Raw genomic sequence first — 15,640 nt, forward strand, 5'->3', positions numbered from 1 at the left:
TCCAACTGCACAGTGAACGTGCATCATCTGATTTTCTCCTGTGTATTTTATGCGTTCCGCATTGCAGCTTGCGGTGCTGTTCACGGCGTTATCACGCTCACCTCCAGGATCCTTGTCCGGGTTGTACTCTAAAGCGTTACTGCAGATGAGGTCGATGTCCACCAGGAAGTCCTTGACCGTCAAGTACTTGTGTGTGTCAATCTTTGTCATGACAGTGGAGAGGTCCATGGGCTGCCTAATCACCTCCAGGTAGTCCGACACCTGCCACACAAATACAGCTTATACAGCAAAAAACAGCAGCCACACTGGCGCTTTGGCGTGAGAACTGCTGTGAAGCCACTCTGCTTTACCTCCTCGATGTCGACCGGCTTGCTGAAGATGTTGAAGCGTTTGTCAGTGGCCAGGCGCTTGGTCACGTCCCTGAGAAAGAGCCTGAGCTCGCGTAACGTGTTCTCCTCCTGCTCAGCCAGGCGGCGCTGCTCCTCAGCCGAGAGCTCTCTGGGGCCCGGAGCCTCCGCCACCGGCAAAACCTCTTCGCACCTCTCTGTTGGGGAGGAAAAAAAAAAAAAAAAAAAAGGGAAGAAACAAAAATAGAGCACTCCAGCTAAATAAAGTTTTCACACAGTTTCCATCTACAGGCGAGACATAAAACTCCAACACCAAGTGTTTCCTTTAAAAGCTCACTGCAAAGACAGGGGAGGAAAAAAAAAAAAAAAAAAAAAAAACCTACCTCAGGAAAAGAAAAAAAAAGTGTTAAAAAACTGCAGCTACATTCCTTCACAAACAAGTTTTAAAATGCACCAAGAGCCTCTGGCCAGTGGTAGGGTGATGAAGCAAGGCGAGCACATATCCTCCTCTCCCCTCCCAAGGTACCACGGCTTGCCCAAGGCATCTGCCGACATCGTTAGTAAGACTCCAGAGCTCCGGGGGCTGCTTCACTCACTAGCGGCAATCCAGACCCTGATTCTAATTATGGCTAATCGCGACTGGGCCCTCTCATAGCAATTCCGCTCCATGCTTTTCTGCTGGCCTCACTGCTGGAAGCCGGACTGCTGCATTAGTGAGGCAGGAGCCCCTGAAGAGCACAGCGGTGCGAGCCGAGCGGGGGACCCTTGCCTTGCATCAATGAGGAATCGACAGATGAACACCGGGACACCATTTCCATTTGAAAGCCCAGGTGGACTGTTCTTTAATATTGAACTTGGACAAAGGGCTGATGGGACGCAGCGAGTACAGGAGCAGAGGCGGGGGGTCGCTGGAAAGGTGGACGGTGACGCAACTGAGGAGCACCGTTGGTGAAGATGTCCAGGATGGGCGGGATTCACGCTGGGCACATCTTCACCTGTGTGTGCAGCATCCTAATTACTTTTAATCTGCAGGTGCCGGTGCCCAATCTGAGGCGGTATCAAGTCAATCCAAAGTGTGTTTAATGTCTAAACTTCCAACAATATCTGCTCCCCTAACTTCGTTTATTTTTTTATTCAGAAAAGAGTGAAAGCAGAGCGAGGAGAGAGAAAGTACATACAGCCAACACTGCCCTCTAGGATCGACAACGGGGATGAGTCACGACCGTCTCAACCTTCATGCGTATGCATGAGGAGATGGAGCAGGTACCTGTACTCCTGAGGCGAGGAGGAGGCTTCACGGCTTGAACCAGCAGAAGGTCGGAGAAGAATTTTCTCTTGTCCTCTTCTCCTGGAGGGCTCAGTGTTAGCACCTCTCCATAGGTCCTCTGGAACATACTTCTCACCTGCATTAAAAAAAAAAAAAGGAGATCAGGGTTTTCATTTCAGATATTATTCTGAGACAATATTTTGCAATGCTTTGCAATCAGATCCCTCTTGCTCTGAAAGGTCGTGGCCTCATAACTAAGAGCCAAGAACTACCTCCAGCGAAAACAAGAATATAGAGCGCTGAAATATTGATGAAGATGACTGATAACCGATTCACTGCATAATTCTGTCTTGCTTCACTTTTTGGTGGCTATAACTTTTGCACAGCACCATGAGGGAGAATTGAACGCCTCACAAAGAAGGCGAGCGGCTCAATTTAACATCCGGATCATAAATGTCTCCGATGTGCAGGAAATCACCCCAGATGGTTATCACCTGTTGTCGTGTCGGATGCCGAACCCCCGAGGTAACGTCACCGAACACCCATTTGTTATGGGTGACAACACAACTTCACCTCACACTATTAATTTATCGAAGATAACATGTCAGCACATCACCAGAAGCTGAACTTTATAAATACATCCATCTATCTATCAGGTTTTATCAAATGTGTTTTTATCCAAACTGAATTAAAAAAAAATGTATCTATCTGCAAATACCGTTCATCCTTAAGACAACTTCAAACTGCACAAGGCTGATACACTGGAATAAAAACAGAAGATCCAGTTTGTGAAAACACAGAAAGTGCATCAAAACGGCAAATACAATTTTGCACTAAAGCAAAAGAGAAAACATCGAGTCGTCAATATTTACAAGTCTGTGTGTGGCTCCAGGACTAAAATGGGTTTTAACACCTCTAATGGCTTCACATGAGTGTTAGTGCATGAGTGTGCATCCTCTCCAAGAGCTCGCTCAAAAGCTTTTTAACAACGCCGAGAAACCTAAAGGGTGTGATAATTCGCTGGGTTAGTGTTCGACATCGAAATCAAAGCTCAATGTTGGTTTCACCATCTTAATTTTATTGTTATATATGTTATGTATATTTATTTATTAGCATATTAAAACGAATAACAATCATATGAAACGAGGGCTGCAAAAATCAACTAAACTTCAATTTTTGCTTAAAAACTTAAAATGTTCTTCAAGATCTTGTGAAATAAGTGTTATTTGATTTACTTTCCTATATCGAGGGGCTTGTCCTCGCTGCATAGGACACAAACACGAAGCTGCATTTGCATTTACACTGCATGACGGCGAAGAGAGACGGATACAAGAAATGAGATCTGGAATAAAAACGGATGCTTTATATTTCATTCATCCAACTTTACTTGTTCTTAACAAATGACGGCACACAAACACAGCAGCTTCATCTCCAGGCATGCCTCTGTGCTGAAGGTAACGGGGGGGCTTTACAGATCCCGGTTCAGTGCTGTGGTGGGGCTCGAGGCCGCTCCCGGCAGGAAGCCCCCCTTGCTGACTAAGCACCAACTTTCCTCTTTATATCTCCCCTCCCATCTGTCATTCACATCGATCCCCTCCCTCAGCCATGGCATGTTTGTTCTCTCTGCACTACCTTCTGTTGTCTTCCTCACCCCCTCACTCTCTCTGAAGAGAAGAGGAACAGAGGAAGAAAAAAAAAAAAAACAAAACAAGGGAGCCGGTGGGGAGCCAGATACAGTCAAAGTGTATGTAGCACACAGCAGGTAATGATTCTTCGTATTTTCATCATGATACAGGCTGCAGGGTTGTTGACACATAAGCACAAAAAAAAAAAAAAAAAAAAGAGAAAGTAGAACTGGATAAATAGTTAAAATAAAAGTCGAGAATGCAGAGGAGAGAGTCTGAATGAATAAAGTAAAGTCTGTCGAGCAGCAGCAACTGTAAAACAAAACTGGACACCTTTTCTCCCGGCATGAATTCTTAACTGTAGAAACTGTGTTAAAAGTGAACCAAAAACAGAGCTGTCAGACGGCCAGACAGGCACCGCTCTCCTACTACATCTCATCGTTTCACCAGCAACATCACGTTTAAAGCAAAATTAGTTCACGTTAGAGAACGACTGAAAGAACAGAAAGTGTGGCAAACAAATCACTCGGGTGCGGCAGGACAGTGACCGTTAAAGGTGAAGCCAGTGACAGCTCTGTGCTGGGATGATGTAGAGTCGGCAGTATTACTGCAGGATTATTGCTCCATTCACCAAACAGTGATCCAACATCCAGCTGTGACCTTTGGATGGCGGCTGAAAGAATGACACCACGGATACCGGCAGTCACAATTGGGGAACTTCAACATCTTGACGGATAGGAAAGCCTTGAAGACGGTGACTTGAAGAGAGTTGGACCTTTTCAGTTGAATCGCTTGATGATGTATTCTTGGCGCAAATGAGTGGAAGGAGATTTGTAGCAGGCTGGAAAGATTGCAAATCCCATCTGGCGTGGAAAAACCACAGGATCCCCCAAAAATATAGCATGGGGGGGGGGTCTAGCTGACCGGTCTTGCCTGGCCTTCACTGTGCTCCACTCATGGAAAAACAGTAAAAAAAACAAGACGACTGGGCGGTGGACAGGGGTCACGGAAGAGGCCAGTATGAAACAGCATGTGTACGCAGCGAAGGAGCAGGTAGGAACTGCTCTTTTCTCACACCTGACAAAAGTGTGTTTTCATTCGTCATTGCACGTACAAAAAAAAAAAAAAAAAGTTCTGAAAAGTGCAGTTATCCTCATTCAAAGGGTCACCGTGCTTTGTGCCATTCCACATTCAAGTGTGCTTCAATTCACAACAGTCATAAAGGCTCGTATCTTAAGACTGGCTGGAGGACACATCGCACAAACTATTTCCAACTGCACAGGGCAGAGCTGTACTTTCATTACAGCGCCTCAGCGCAGAGATCAGAGCCCTGATGCATTAATAATCACGTCTTTATGGTGAATCCGCAGTGGGAACATTCGCTCCATTCATGCCGTGGATGCAGTTACAATGTACGTGCTATAGAGTTAAACATAACGCCTGATTGGACGCCGTCTTCTCCTCTCTCTGACTGCAGGTGTGCTATTCTAACAATCACACGTTCAAATTAATTTCCAAGAGTCGTCGTCCAACGAGAAGGAAGTCAGGTCTGAGTGGAGTGAGCGGCTGTTAGGGGAGGTAGGGGAGCTATGTAGTTGGACCCGAGCCTGCAGTGTCGGCTTTGGCTGGGGAGGGATGCTGCCTGTTCCCCGCCGAGGTTTGGAGCTGAGACAGCAGCTGTCACTGTGTTTCACGTGCCAGAGTGAAACAACACTCTCGGAGATAGCCAAATCACTTAAAGCACCGTCGACTGCAGCATGTCCCATGAATGATTGATCAAACTAACAATTCAAGCAAATAGATCCAATTATTAAATGAGAAAAGTGCACAGTGTGTGCCCAGCCTATGCGGTACGCCATTTGTTGAGAAAAGTAGCCTGAAAGAAAAAAAAAAAAAAACCCTGTTTGGAAAGCAGTGAGCTGCTCTTATCAGCAGGACCAACAACTTGATACGTTTCCAGACATCTGATGAGAGGTTAAAGGTATAGCCGCAGCACACAGGAAATTGCAAACAGCTATAACTGCGCAGGGTTTATACGCTGCCCTCACTGCTTATCTGTGTTCCCTGCATTTATTTCCTGATTTCTCCCCCTTGTAGTCTTCCTGGCATTACATGCAGCCACTGATGAGGGTCATCTCAGAATAGCGGGGAAAACTAGAGAGAGAGAATCTACCTGAGGTAAATAATTCATCACAGTGAATTATGCGTGGCATCGGTTTTTACAAAAGCGTAGATTTATATCCAACGTTGTTGTCAGCTTTTAGTCACCGCAGACTCGGACATAAAACTTCAAAGTGAAAAAGTGACTACAGGTTGAAGATCATTCAAAAGAAATCAATCTTCTATTCATTTAGGGAGAAGCCAATCCATTAAGTCTGGTACAGCTGAGAATGAGGGCCGATTTCATTTCCAACCGAGAAAATGTCAGCGGTCAACGCAGTCAAGTAGCAGAGCGTTTTCTCAGTAAATAAAGCAGCAAGAGTTAAGAACTGCGATCCGTCTGTCTGTCAGCTGCTTATCATCACACAAATGGCTTTTCCAAAAAGTTCACATCCAGTCAGAGAACAGTGCAGACAGTTTCGCTGTGTGGTAATTTGCTTTTTGAACTCATAAAGAGAGGAAGTTCTCTACAATCTAACTATGAGAAACTGATTAACAAGGGTGTTGATGCAATAACAAAACAAAGCCCGTATAGCCTGAGGACAGCTTTTATGGCCTCATACTGGTTTCATGTTGTCTTAAGCACGCCATTTGTGCCATTGCATGCCTCCCAATCTCCCAGGCTAAATGCCTGCGTGTTCAATGGCCAAAGACAAGGTACTCTGGGAAAGAAAAAAAAAAATAGGAATAACTGCCAATAGGTTCTGCCAGTCACCTAGCATGTAATGAACAGATATTCAAACATGTGAGGCTGGATCGTCTGTGTGCAGCCTGCAATCATTTCCTGACTGAAGGCGGATATACTGCTATTTCAGCCGTCCCAGACATAAGACGAGCAATCAGGGCCACATCTCTAAAATCTGTGTTCTCCCGCTGTACAGCGAGAGCGGTGCACGGACGGCCGTTATCATCATCCTCTGACAGTCTCAAAAAAATCTCATGCCTGCAATCTTACCGCCGCGCACAGTGCGACTGCTCCTGCAGGCCGTAACCTACGGGGGCGCGGCGGAGAACGAGGCTTCGATCAAACGACCCCAGAGGAAACGCCAGTTTCCACAGTCTCCGTCTAACTTCCACACCCATCTTTCTTCCCTGTGCATAAATGCAACTGGAATAACTGCTCATTTCTCGGATAGATTTATTTGTTTACTTCCTCGTGGCACAGGTGGCATACGTAGCTGACGCATGCGGATAATGTTGAGGCTCTGGCGTATTGAAGCGGGTCGTAGCGGCTGTCGCCTCCGATTCAGTGGAGTGAGACATCGTGCAGTTAAAATTGCCGCGGTCTCCCAAGTTTATGAAAGCCACGTAGCAGCAGACATCAGCCTGATTCGATCGCTCAGTCTGCGGAAGCCTTAAGAGTCTTAACAGAGCAAGTAAATCAACGTGTCGCCATTAAATGAAAGGAAATGGCTTGATTCAATGCAGAGAGCTCGACATTGAATGAAGTAAGACAAAAAAAAAAAAAAGTGTGAAAGGACGATGAAAAGACAAGTGAAAATGACCACCAGAGAAATCAGGATTAAAAGAAAAAGGAAAAAGGAGAACTACAACTCTGAGAGGTTAATAAAGAGCTTGTGCCTCTGTGCACACAACAGTCCAGGTGCTTCAATCCTAATGAGTCAACTGCACAGGAAGAATCAACCCAGGAGCCTCTCTCACCTTGGAGCACGGCCAGGGTTAAGGCCTTGCCAAAACAGCAGCCACACACACTTAACGAGACAGAGGCAGATAAAAACATACTGTCTGCACAAGCGTATTGATATGGAGTGCGTGGCCCGGGGTGAAAACATGAAGCTGCCAAGCCCCGGACCTAATTAAAACCCTTCTGCTGCCTGACTAGAGAGGACCACCCCCCCTTATTTTTCCCAGTGTCTTCATTTCCCTTATCAAATCTTCTCTATTTCCACTTTCTGTAACCCAATCCTTCTCCCACAGAAATGCCCTCAACGGGAGGTTGGACTGCTTCGGCTTTCAGAAACAGAATAATAAATGCGGGAGGCGGGATGAAGAAGTCGGGGTGGGAATACCCGTGGAGTAAAGTGGGCATTTGGGGGAAGAATGAATGACAAGAAAAAGGGTGGATTCAAACACTATAGAAGCAGATGACCTTGAGTGTGACACCCAAGTGCGCACGAGATATAGAAGGAAAGACCAACGAACAGCCGCTGATTAATGCTTTAGCCTCCAACACCATGTAGAGAACGCCGGGTTAACGCTCCCTTCTCACACTTAATGGAAGCTGTTGCATCAACATCAATAAGCAATCAGGGAAACTCGTGAGCTCGGCCTGCAGGGTAAGTCTGACAGTGTCAGCTCTGCTCAGAGGTGTGTGTGTTTGTGTGTGTGCGCGTGAGTAAACACACACTGTGTTCCTACCTCATCTGACAGCCTCGAGTAGTGAGTCTCAGCCGTGGCGAGGATGAGGACGGGGCAGAAGGAGGGCACGTCCTGCAGCAGGGTGAGGAAGGTGCTCTTCACCGTGTCGCTGACGGTGTCCCACCACTCGGAGACGTGAGGCATGTACACCACGCTGGGCACGCTCCGCCGGGCCTCGCGGAAAACCTGCAACCGCGGCCGCCAGGCGTCGTTCAGCTACATATGAGCATTTCGTTGCGAAACCGGGCGAGTTGCCCGTCGCGAGCACACGATGCATCTCCTCCTGTGTGAGGCGTTACCTGAGCGCAGGACTCCTCTGGCGTCTTGGCGCTGACGGAGTAGAGAGTGGGCAAGTCCAAGCGGTGCACTGGTAGCTTATCCAGGTGGTGGAGGAGGGCAGGGGCCAAGTGGGAGCTCTGGCCTGAGCCTGGGGCCCCTGCCAGGAGCAGACGTGGCCTGTATGCTGTGGGCTGTTGGAGCGCGGAGCTGGAAGCAGATGAGAGTTCATAATTAGCATAATGTCTTTCACCTTACAAAGGCAGGTCAGTCAAACAAGGAAAACGCAACGGAGAGGAGGCTTTGTTGAATTTTTCTACTGTTGTGATCACTAGCTGGTGTTTTACAGTAAACGCATGACGGGCCCTTTTGTGAAGGATTACATACCAACAATATCAGCACAAACAGAAACACCTGGATGCATCATTTCTGCAAGAGGGGAGATTTGCGAAGGAAATCAAAGTAAATTGCGGTCAGGACACGGGGACTGGCTTCAGTTACCTCTTCATCAGCAATAAATTATAAGCATCTGGAGCAGAAGCTACTCTGCACTCCGGTGACGCAGGTGTGCGCGACACGGGGGGGAAAAAAAAAAAAATAAGAGCGACACACAAGAACAAACAGGAATGACTCAAGGCGTCCTCCAGTCATGGCAAACCTTCAACTTGAACCACGTGACATTTTGGGCTGAGTGGTCGTCATATGGAACGAGCAATATCTGCACAGAAGTATGAGCTGCGCTCAAGGCTTGCATGTGGATCACCCCACAAATCCTACTCCATATTCTGTGAAATGACTCGGCCGAGCAAAAATGATTGCCTCTCCTCCTCCATCTCAGCCCTAAATCATCTTCTTTAAGTGGTATCTATAATTCTCCGGAGAGTTTTGCATGCTTTGGAACTCCTACAAGTTGCTTATGTGGTGTTTAAAAATTTAAAAACAACACAGCAGGCGCTACTTTCCTGCTGCATGTTTCCAGCCTGCTTTCTTTCATATATATGTGTAATACCACCGGAGGGGTTGTTGTTTTTTTTGTTTTTTTTTTGGCGGGGGGGGGGGGGGGGGGGGGGGGGGGGGAATTGTCTATTTCATGCACACCTTGGTGCGCTGAAGAACAGATGCTCAAAAAATGCTGAACAGGTTCATCAACAATTAGTTGCAGCAGATGAAAAGCGGCCGGTCAGTCCTTGAGCTATTTCCTCCCTCCGCCTCACATGCTTTTATTCTTCTCTGACAGAATGCTGCTGCAGTTCAGGTTTAATGTTTGTCTTGTTCTTTTTTTTCTTGTTCTCCAGACCTTTTTACGGCACAACTGAGGACACTCTCCAAACAATAACTCAGTCAAGATGCAGCTTTCTTTTTGTTGTTCATTTCAACTGTCATATATTCTCATGCTTTAGCTTAATAAAAAATAAAAAAGTCTCATCCTAATCAGGGAGTTACACACTATTTTGTGTTATTTTAATTCCTAATTAAAACACTTCAATGCTAGGCGATGAAGCTCAGGAGGGCAGAGGTGGCATCTTCTTTGTTCAGTCAAAAAGTTAATTTAGTGTCAGTTGTTAGCAGAGGGATCTGGAAATGCTAATAAATGTTCTCTGAGGTCTCTCGGCCTCAACGTGTCTCCATCTGACATTTATTACCTATTTTCACTCACATCAACACTTTCTACTCCCTGCGTTCATATTCAACACGGAGAAATGTGTCATGTAACGACATATTTAAATCTTTTTATTGCCGAATTAACATCCAGCACACAAGTTCGCATTTATCACGACAGTTAGTCGTAGGTCAGTAGTGTCAAACATACGGTCCGTGGGCCAAAATCAGCCCACAAGAGGCTCAAGTTTGGCCCGCCAAACCACCAAGGAATCTAAAACTGCCAAGATTCACCAGCTTGTCTCAAATTTGCAACGATAGTTTCCAATAATATTAAAGAACTGATGAATTTTGAAATAAGGATCAGAAAAAAGCAATCATTTCACATTTTCTGAAAATTCTACAGCCCTAAACTCAAACAAGTCCAGTCATAACAGGATTTAAGAGACTCACGAGGAGAAGTGAAGAAAGGGTCTGTGCATTGTGGAGGAGGGGAGTTGACTCTTTGGGGAAGCAGCCGGCTGGACTTCGTAGATGGAAGCAGAGCCGCCCTCATTGTCGTCGTCGCTGTACAAATCCTCTTCGAGCAGGTGATTGTCGACGCCTTGCAAAAAGAGAGAGGAAACAGCCGTTACACGACCATCACGACTATTCGCATTATTAAACACCGGCGTGGCGAATAGAGAGGGAAAAGTTTGTATCCGAGGTTGAGATTTCTCAGTGACCCCCCCCCCAGCCAATTCAATGGAGAGAAGCTGCTTATCAGGCGAGATGTAATGGCCATTTAAAGTGATGCAGCACCTGGGGAATTTCCTGTCATTATTGGGCGTGCAAAGTACAATTCCTACAAGCAATCTCCCACTGGTCAAGTGCTGCATCGGCTCTAATCCGGTGTAAACACTCCTCCGTTGGCTGGAGTGGAAGTTGAGTTACTAGAGCGCTCACAGGATGACTAGTTATCCAATCTCTGTGCTATCACCTCTGCGTACTCGGGGGGGATGTTCACCTGCGGTCTCTCGAGTGTGAGGGCAACACAAGCTCAGTAAGAAGGCCAAAGACAGAGATAATCGGATATAACCAAGCGCACGCAGGAGAAACAAACTAACAAGAGATAGGTGGGAAGGGAGAGGAGATCAAGACTCTGGGTGGGATCGCAGGGAAATTGGAAAGAAGTGACAAAGCAGAGCCCATCCTCAGCAGAAGCCTACCGTGTGTGTTGTCCCTGTCAGTACACTGAGCATGGGGGAAGACTCGGAGCAGAGCTTTCAGCACCAAGGAGAAAGAGCTGGCCAGCAGGGGCCTGAGGGCGGGGGACAGGGCTCGGCCCGGGGGAGCCAGAGCCCTCTGGGAGGCCGGGACTATTGTCCTCATCGCCTTGCTGAAGTCGCCGGGGCCGAGGACGATGGAGGTGACGTCCAGCTTCAGCTTGACGCTGCTGCCGTAGATCTGGGGGTAGCGGCGGCGCAGCGCCACCAAGGCCGCCTCTGTGCAAAGTGCTTTGATGTCAGCTCCACAGTAGCCTGCAGGATCAGGAGCACAAAGGTCAGGAAAATCACTGGATCATGGCAAAAAGGACCACGACGATTCCAGCTCTGCGCTGACACAGAGGTGGTTATCGGAATTTGTGCATTATTACAGGCATTTAAGCTACACATTCTGATCCATATATTCTTTTTTTAATGGATACACTGACGCAAAATGGAAGATTTCCTCCATTACACCCATAAAGTTAATGTGTCCGACCACATGCACACTCAATCATTCTTACCGACGCATTTTTCTGCAAGTTCATCTATGAATGGCTCAGCCAATTTTGGATTCCAGTCCCGCGTGTGAATCTCCAATATGTGCTTTCTGGCCTGGAAAAGAACACGAGTGGTTAATGAAACAAGAAACAAACTGAATGAGAGGGTGACAATCAGGGAAACATCGTCTCCTTCGCTGGAGCCTGAACTGCATCCAGAAGTGATATCACCAAAGTTAAGAATCAAACTGGAACCAAGTGGCTGAGGAAGCTGAGCTGAAGGGTCTGCCAAAACCGCGGCGGTTCACTCCTCGCAACATCTCTGCAGGACTCTGCTTTGATGATTGGGCGATGAGGACAAAGCCGTCTTTGTCGTGAATCGGGGGCAAGAGTTTTCATCATCTTTCATCACATCTTCCCTCCTATTCAAGACACACCACTGAGCCAGATTTCATAAAGCCGTCGAGCTGGGGCCATATCGGAGGCTAGTTAAATTTGTATGTGTACAGAGACCTGCTATTTGCCCAAGAAAAAAGGTTTTTCTATTTCTTTTTTGAACCAGCAAGCGATCACAACTGGTGAGCAGCCAGCAACAGCCTGCAAATTACTGCTTTGATTACCGATGATCCAGCTGTGCGGACAAACGATGCAAGGCGACCCAGGAAGACAGGCTCGATGATGGCCTGCTCCGAAAGGCTTATCTGACCGACTCTCCTACGCTATTACCATTGTTTTGGTTTTTTTTTTATCTGAAGCCAAGAGGACAAGACTGGAGTTTTAATTTCCTGGAAATCTAATGAGCATCTGCTTCACCACTTATTTCCAGAATCAAAACATCCAAGAGAGCAGAGAATACAAGCTTTTAATAGCCGAAGGGAATATATGCACTAATTTTAATCACAGAGACTTATGGGCAAAAGACTAATTACTTCTTTAACTTTGCTGTGTCTCCAGTTCACTCTGCATGTGGGCACACAATTGTGTATAGAATAAGTGAGTCCTTACAGGGAGCTCTGTGTGTTGTTTTTTTAGTGGCTGCACAGGGAAATACAGATCCAGTAGATCAACACAAGACACTGCTGCAAGTGCGTTAGTGCCGCGCGCCATAAATAAGACATCTGAAGAATTGCAAAGCGCAATGAAAATGACTGTGTCGGTGTAAACATGCCCTGATGTGCACGGTATTGACGTTTCTCTCCGCCTCACCTTCTTGTCGGGCAGGCTGAACAGAAACTCCCGGTCAAAGCGTCCAGGCCTCCTGAGTGCCGGGTCGATAGAGTCAAGTCTGTTTGTAGCACCGATGACCACTATCTCCCCACGACTGTCCAAGCCGTCCATCAAGGCCAGCAGAGTGGACACGATAGAACTGAGGGGGCAATGAGCACACACATGTTCAAGTTTAAGCGCAAAAACAACTGCAAGTTTTTAAATTCAGCAGACTTGAAAGTATTCACAAGGTCAAATACTGATTGAGATCAAAACAATATAAACTCCTAAGCCTGTTATGTCTAAAGTGCACCATGCACACACTTAAGATTTGTGTTTTTCGTCGTCAACAACAAGTACTTACCCAGAATGGCAGAAAGAGACATGTGTGCACTTTTCCTGCCATTTGGTTTGTTGAATTATAAAACCACAATTCAGTTTCTGACACTCAACTGCAAGCTGTGTTTGCATAATAGGATACTTCCTCGCCCACTGCTTATAAGAAATGGTCGAAATGAGAAGCACATTTCTCTGGTTTTCCACTGTTACTGTTAAACAAGTCCAAATGAAGAAATAAAGACTCAAGAGATGCAGGCATGAAGCTCTCAGATTTTTTTTTTTTTTTTTTTTTAAATTTACAATCAAAGCTGCAGTGCCAGCAGTTTTCAATCTCTTCTCCCAGCAAACCTGCTCCACCTAATGGCCGGATAAATAACTGCAGCACTTTGCAAATGCATAGATGGATAAAGCAATGAGAGAAAATGCAATTTTATCTATTTCATTTGTGCAGTAATGTGGCAGAAATAAGGTGTTTACTTTGTTAGAATAGCGGCCAACTACAGACCCATAACACAATTTAAATGACACAAAGGCTATTCACAACCACAATCTGAAAATGGACTGTGAATAGGCAGCTTTAAAGCATAAATACGAATACAAAGGGAGTGCTATTGCTTGAATACAAGTGCATTAGTCTTACCTGTGTATCTGGTCTTGCCTGCTGGAGCGAACAGGAGCCAAACCATCGATCTCATCAAAGAAAATAATGGATGGTCTCATCAGGTAAGCCTGAGGGAAAAGCATGCAGAAGTGCAAGGTCAAAGTTCACATCGCCAAAAAACAGCAGGTTTACCCAACAACAAGGACACAACACTAAGCGAAGCATGATATGTGGATTTAGGTTATATCAAAAGACATAAGAAAGAAGAAAACACTGCAGGTAGCAGTGAGCCGACCTGGTCAAAGAGCAGGCGGAGCTGCCGTTCCGATTCCCCGACCCACTTGCTGAGGCAGTCGGCTCCTTTCCTCATGAAGAACGAAACTTTCCGGTCTCCCTGACTGCACTCGTTGGCAAGCGCCCGCGCAACCAGTGTCTTTCCCGTTCCTGGCGGGCCGTAAAACAAACACCCTCTGGGGGACAAAAGGAAAGAAAACGACACGTCTCAGTTTCAATCAGACACTTAATCATATTTGAGTTTTTTTATATTCAAAGTTTTGCTTTGCCCAACTAATTTTTACTAGGAATTTATCTACAACTCAGGGAGAACTAAAAGAGATCTATTTTTAAGGCCGACTGTTTTCCCACCAGAAACAGGTTTGATAAAACAGAGTCATGTTATATTGGGGGTCTAATTTTGATGCTGGACTTGCTAACAAGGCATTAAAAAGCTTTAAAAATCAACATCTACATTTATTTGGACTGCAGTGAGGATGACATGTTAGAGGAGAAACAGGCGAAATATTCAGCGGACGCTAAGTGTAGGATAGAGTTGTCCTCTATCTGCACTAATACGATAAAATTCAGAGGCTGTATTTTAGTCTCAGGAAGCATGGCATAAATAAAACTCAAGTAAAGTGAATTTATAGCAATAAACTGTCATAAATCTCACCTGGGAGGCTGAATCTTGAATTTCTCAAAGATCTCAGGATACAGCAGAGGGAACACCACCATCTCCTTCAGAGACTGAATGTGATTACTGAGGCCACCCACACTGTCGAATTTTACCTGCAAACACACACACACACACACACACACTTTAAGTAATTTGAGTCTCTCGGTAAACCAGAGAAGTTTTCTCGTACGGCAGCTAAAATTCTCTGGTAAATATCACTTGAGAAGTCCATTTGAAGAAAAGTTGACTTTGTGCCGTTCCAGTTGGTAAAGTTTGAGCGCGTCCCAGTTTTCAGACCACACCTGCTCCCGCAGCCTTTCTGACATCTGTCAGGATTTGCGCTCACCGAGCTGTCGAGGTTCATGGGGTCCACGTCGGCCAGACTCGCACCCACTTTCACCCGGTCACGCAGCACCCCGCTGGCCAAATCCTCCGCTGTCAGGTTCATGGGCAAGCATCTGTTGAAACAAATGGAGCTGAAATGAGTAATTACAGCTGAGTAATATGAGCACTTATGGAGCCATTGGATTTATGAGACGTAGTTTTCCCCAGGTCCGTGTGCTGGATGTGCAGCGTGCTGCAGAGATATGGCACAATGAACTTTGAGCAAATATTGAAGAGGATGAATGGTAGAGCCATGGACTTTTTAACAAGATGGACATTGTTAAATCTGACCATACGAGTGCAATCACTGTAATCAGGTCTCATATTTTAACATTCAGCATGCGAGTTAGCTTCTAGCTGATAAACATTCTTTCAAAATCAATAGATAACCACAGTATAATCTTCAGAAACACAATACTGAATATATCAGTCACTTCAATTTAAAACAATTGCATGTAGCAATTGCTTGTCCCTGTGGTTGAGCATGTTAAGATTGAAGTTGGTAATAAAAAGTTGACAGCAGAGGAAGATCGGATGATAAAGATATAAACAAAAGAAAGGAGGATACAATATGGGTTCAGGAAATAAAACAAAAAAACTGGGCATGAGTTCTGGGCTGTTGCAATGTAAAGGTTTTGTTCTTATAAAATCTCTGGTGTTTATTGGATGGATGTTACTTCTTTGTTTCTTTGACATACGAGTCGAGATCTAGTTGCTAACACCAGATAAAAAGACATATTATCTTTACATATGCATCTGCA

The 15,640-nt window shown here is 45.7% G+C and overlaps 1 protein-coding gene across 2 annotated transcripts in view; it reads right to left on the bottom strand.

The window, feature by feature from the left end:
- Window positions 1-15,640, bottom strand: part of atad2b (ATPase family AAA domain containing 2B) — a 67,202-nt gene that overhangs the window by 46,125 nt on the left and 5,437 nt on the right. For both annotated transcript variants that reach the window (XM_030109882.1, XM_030109881.1), the window contains 13 exons: window positions 14,842-14,953; window positions 14,493-14,608; window positions 13,839-14,013; window positions 13,583-13,671; window positions 12,604-12,763; window positions 11,422-11,512; window positions 10,862-11,173; window positions 10,107-10,257; window positions 8,078-8,264; window positions 7,779-7,964; window positions 1,615-1,750; window positions 351-544; window positions 102-261 (listed from right to left, as the gene is read on the bottom strand). In XM_030109882.1, the coding sequence (XP_029965742.1) occupies window positions 102-261; window positions 351-544; window positions 1,615-1,750; window positions 7,779-7,964; window positions 8,078-8,264; window positions 10,107-10,257; window positions 10,862-11,173; window positions 11,422-11,512; window positions 12,604-12,763; window positions 13,583-13,671; window positions 13,839-14,013; window positions 14,493-14,608; window positions 14,842-14,953 (2,069 nt within the window). The remainder of the gene's footprint in view (window positions 1-101; window positions 262-350; window positions 545-1,614; window positions 1,751-7,778; window positions 7,965-8,077; window positions 8,265-10,106; window positions 10,258-10,861; window positions 11,174-11,421; window positions 11,513-12,603; window positions 12,764-13,582; window positions 13,672-13,838; window positions 14,014-14,492; window positions 14,609-14,841; window positions 14,954-15,640) is intronic.

Source organism: Salarias fasciatus, chromosome 15 (genome assembly GCF_902148845.1).
Source record: "Salarias fasciatus chromosome 15, fSalaFa1.1, whole genome shotgun sequence".
NCBI lineage: Eukaryota > Metazoa > Chordata > Actinopteri > Blenniiformes > Blenniidae > Salarias > Salarias fasciatus.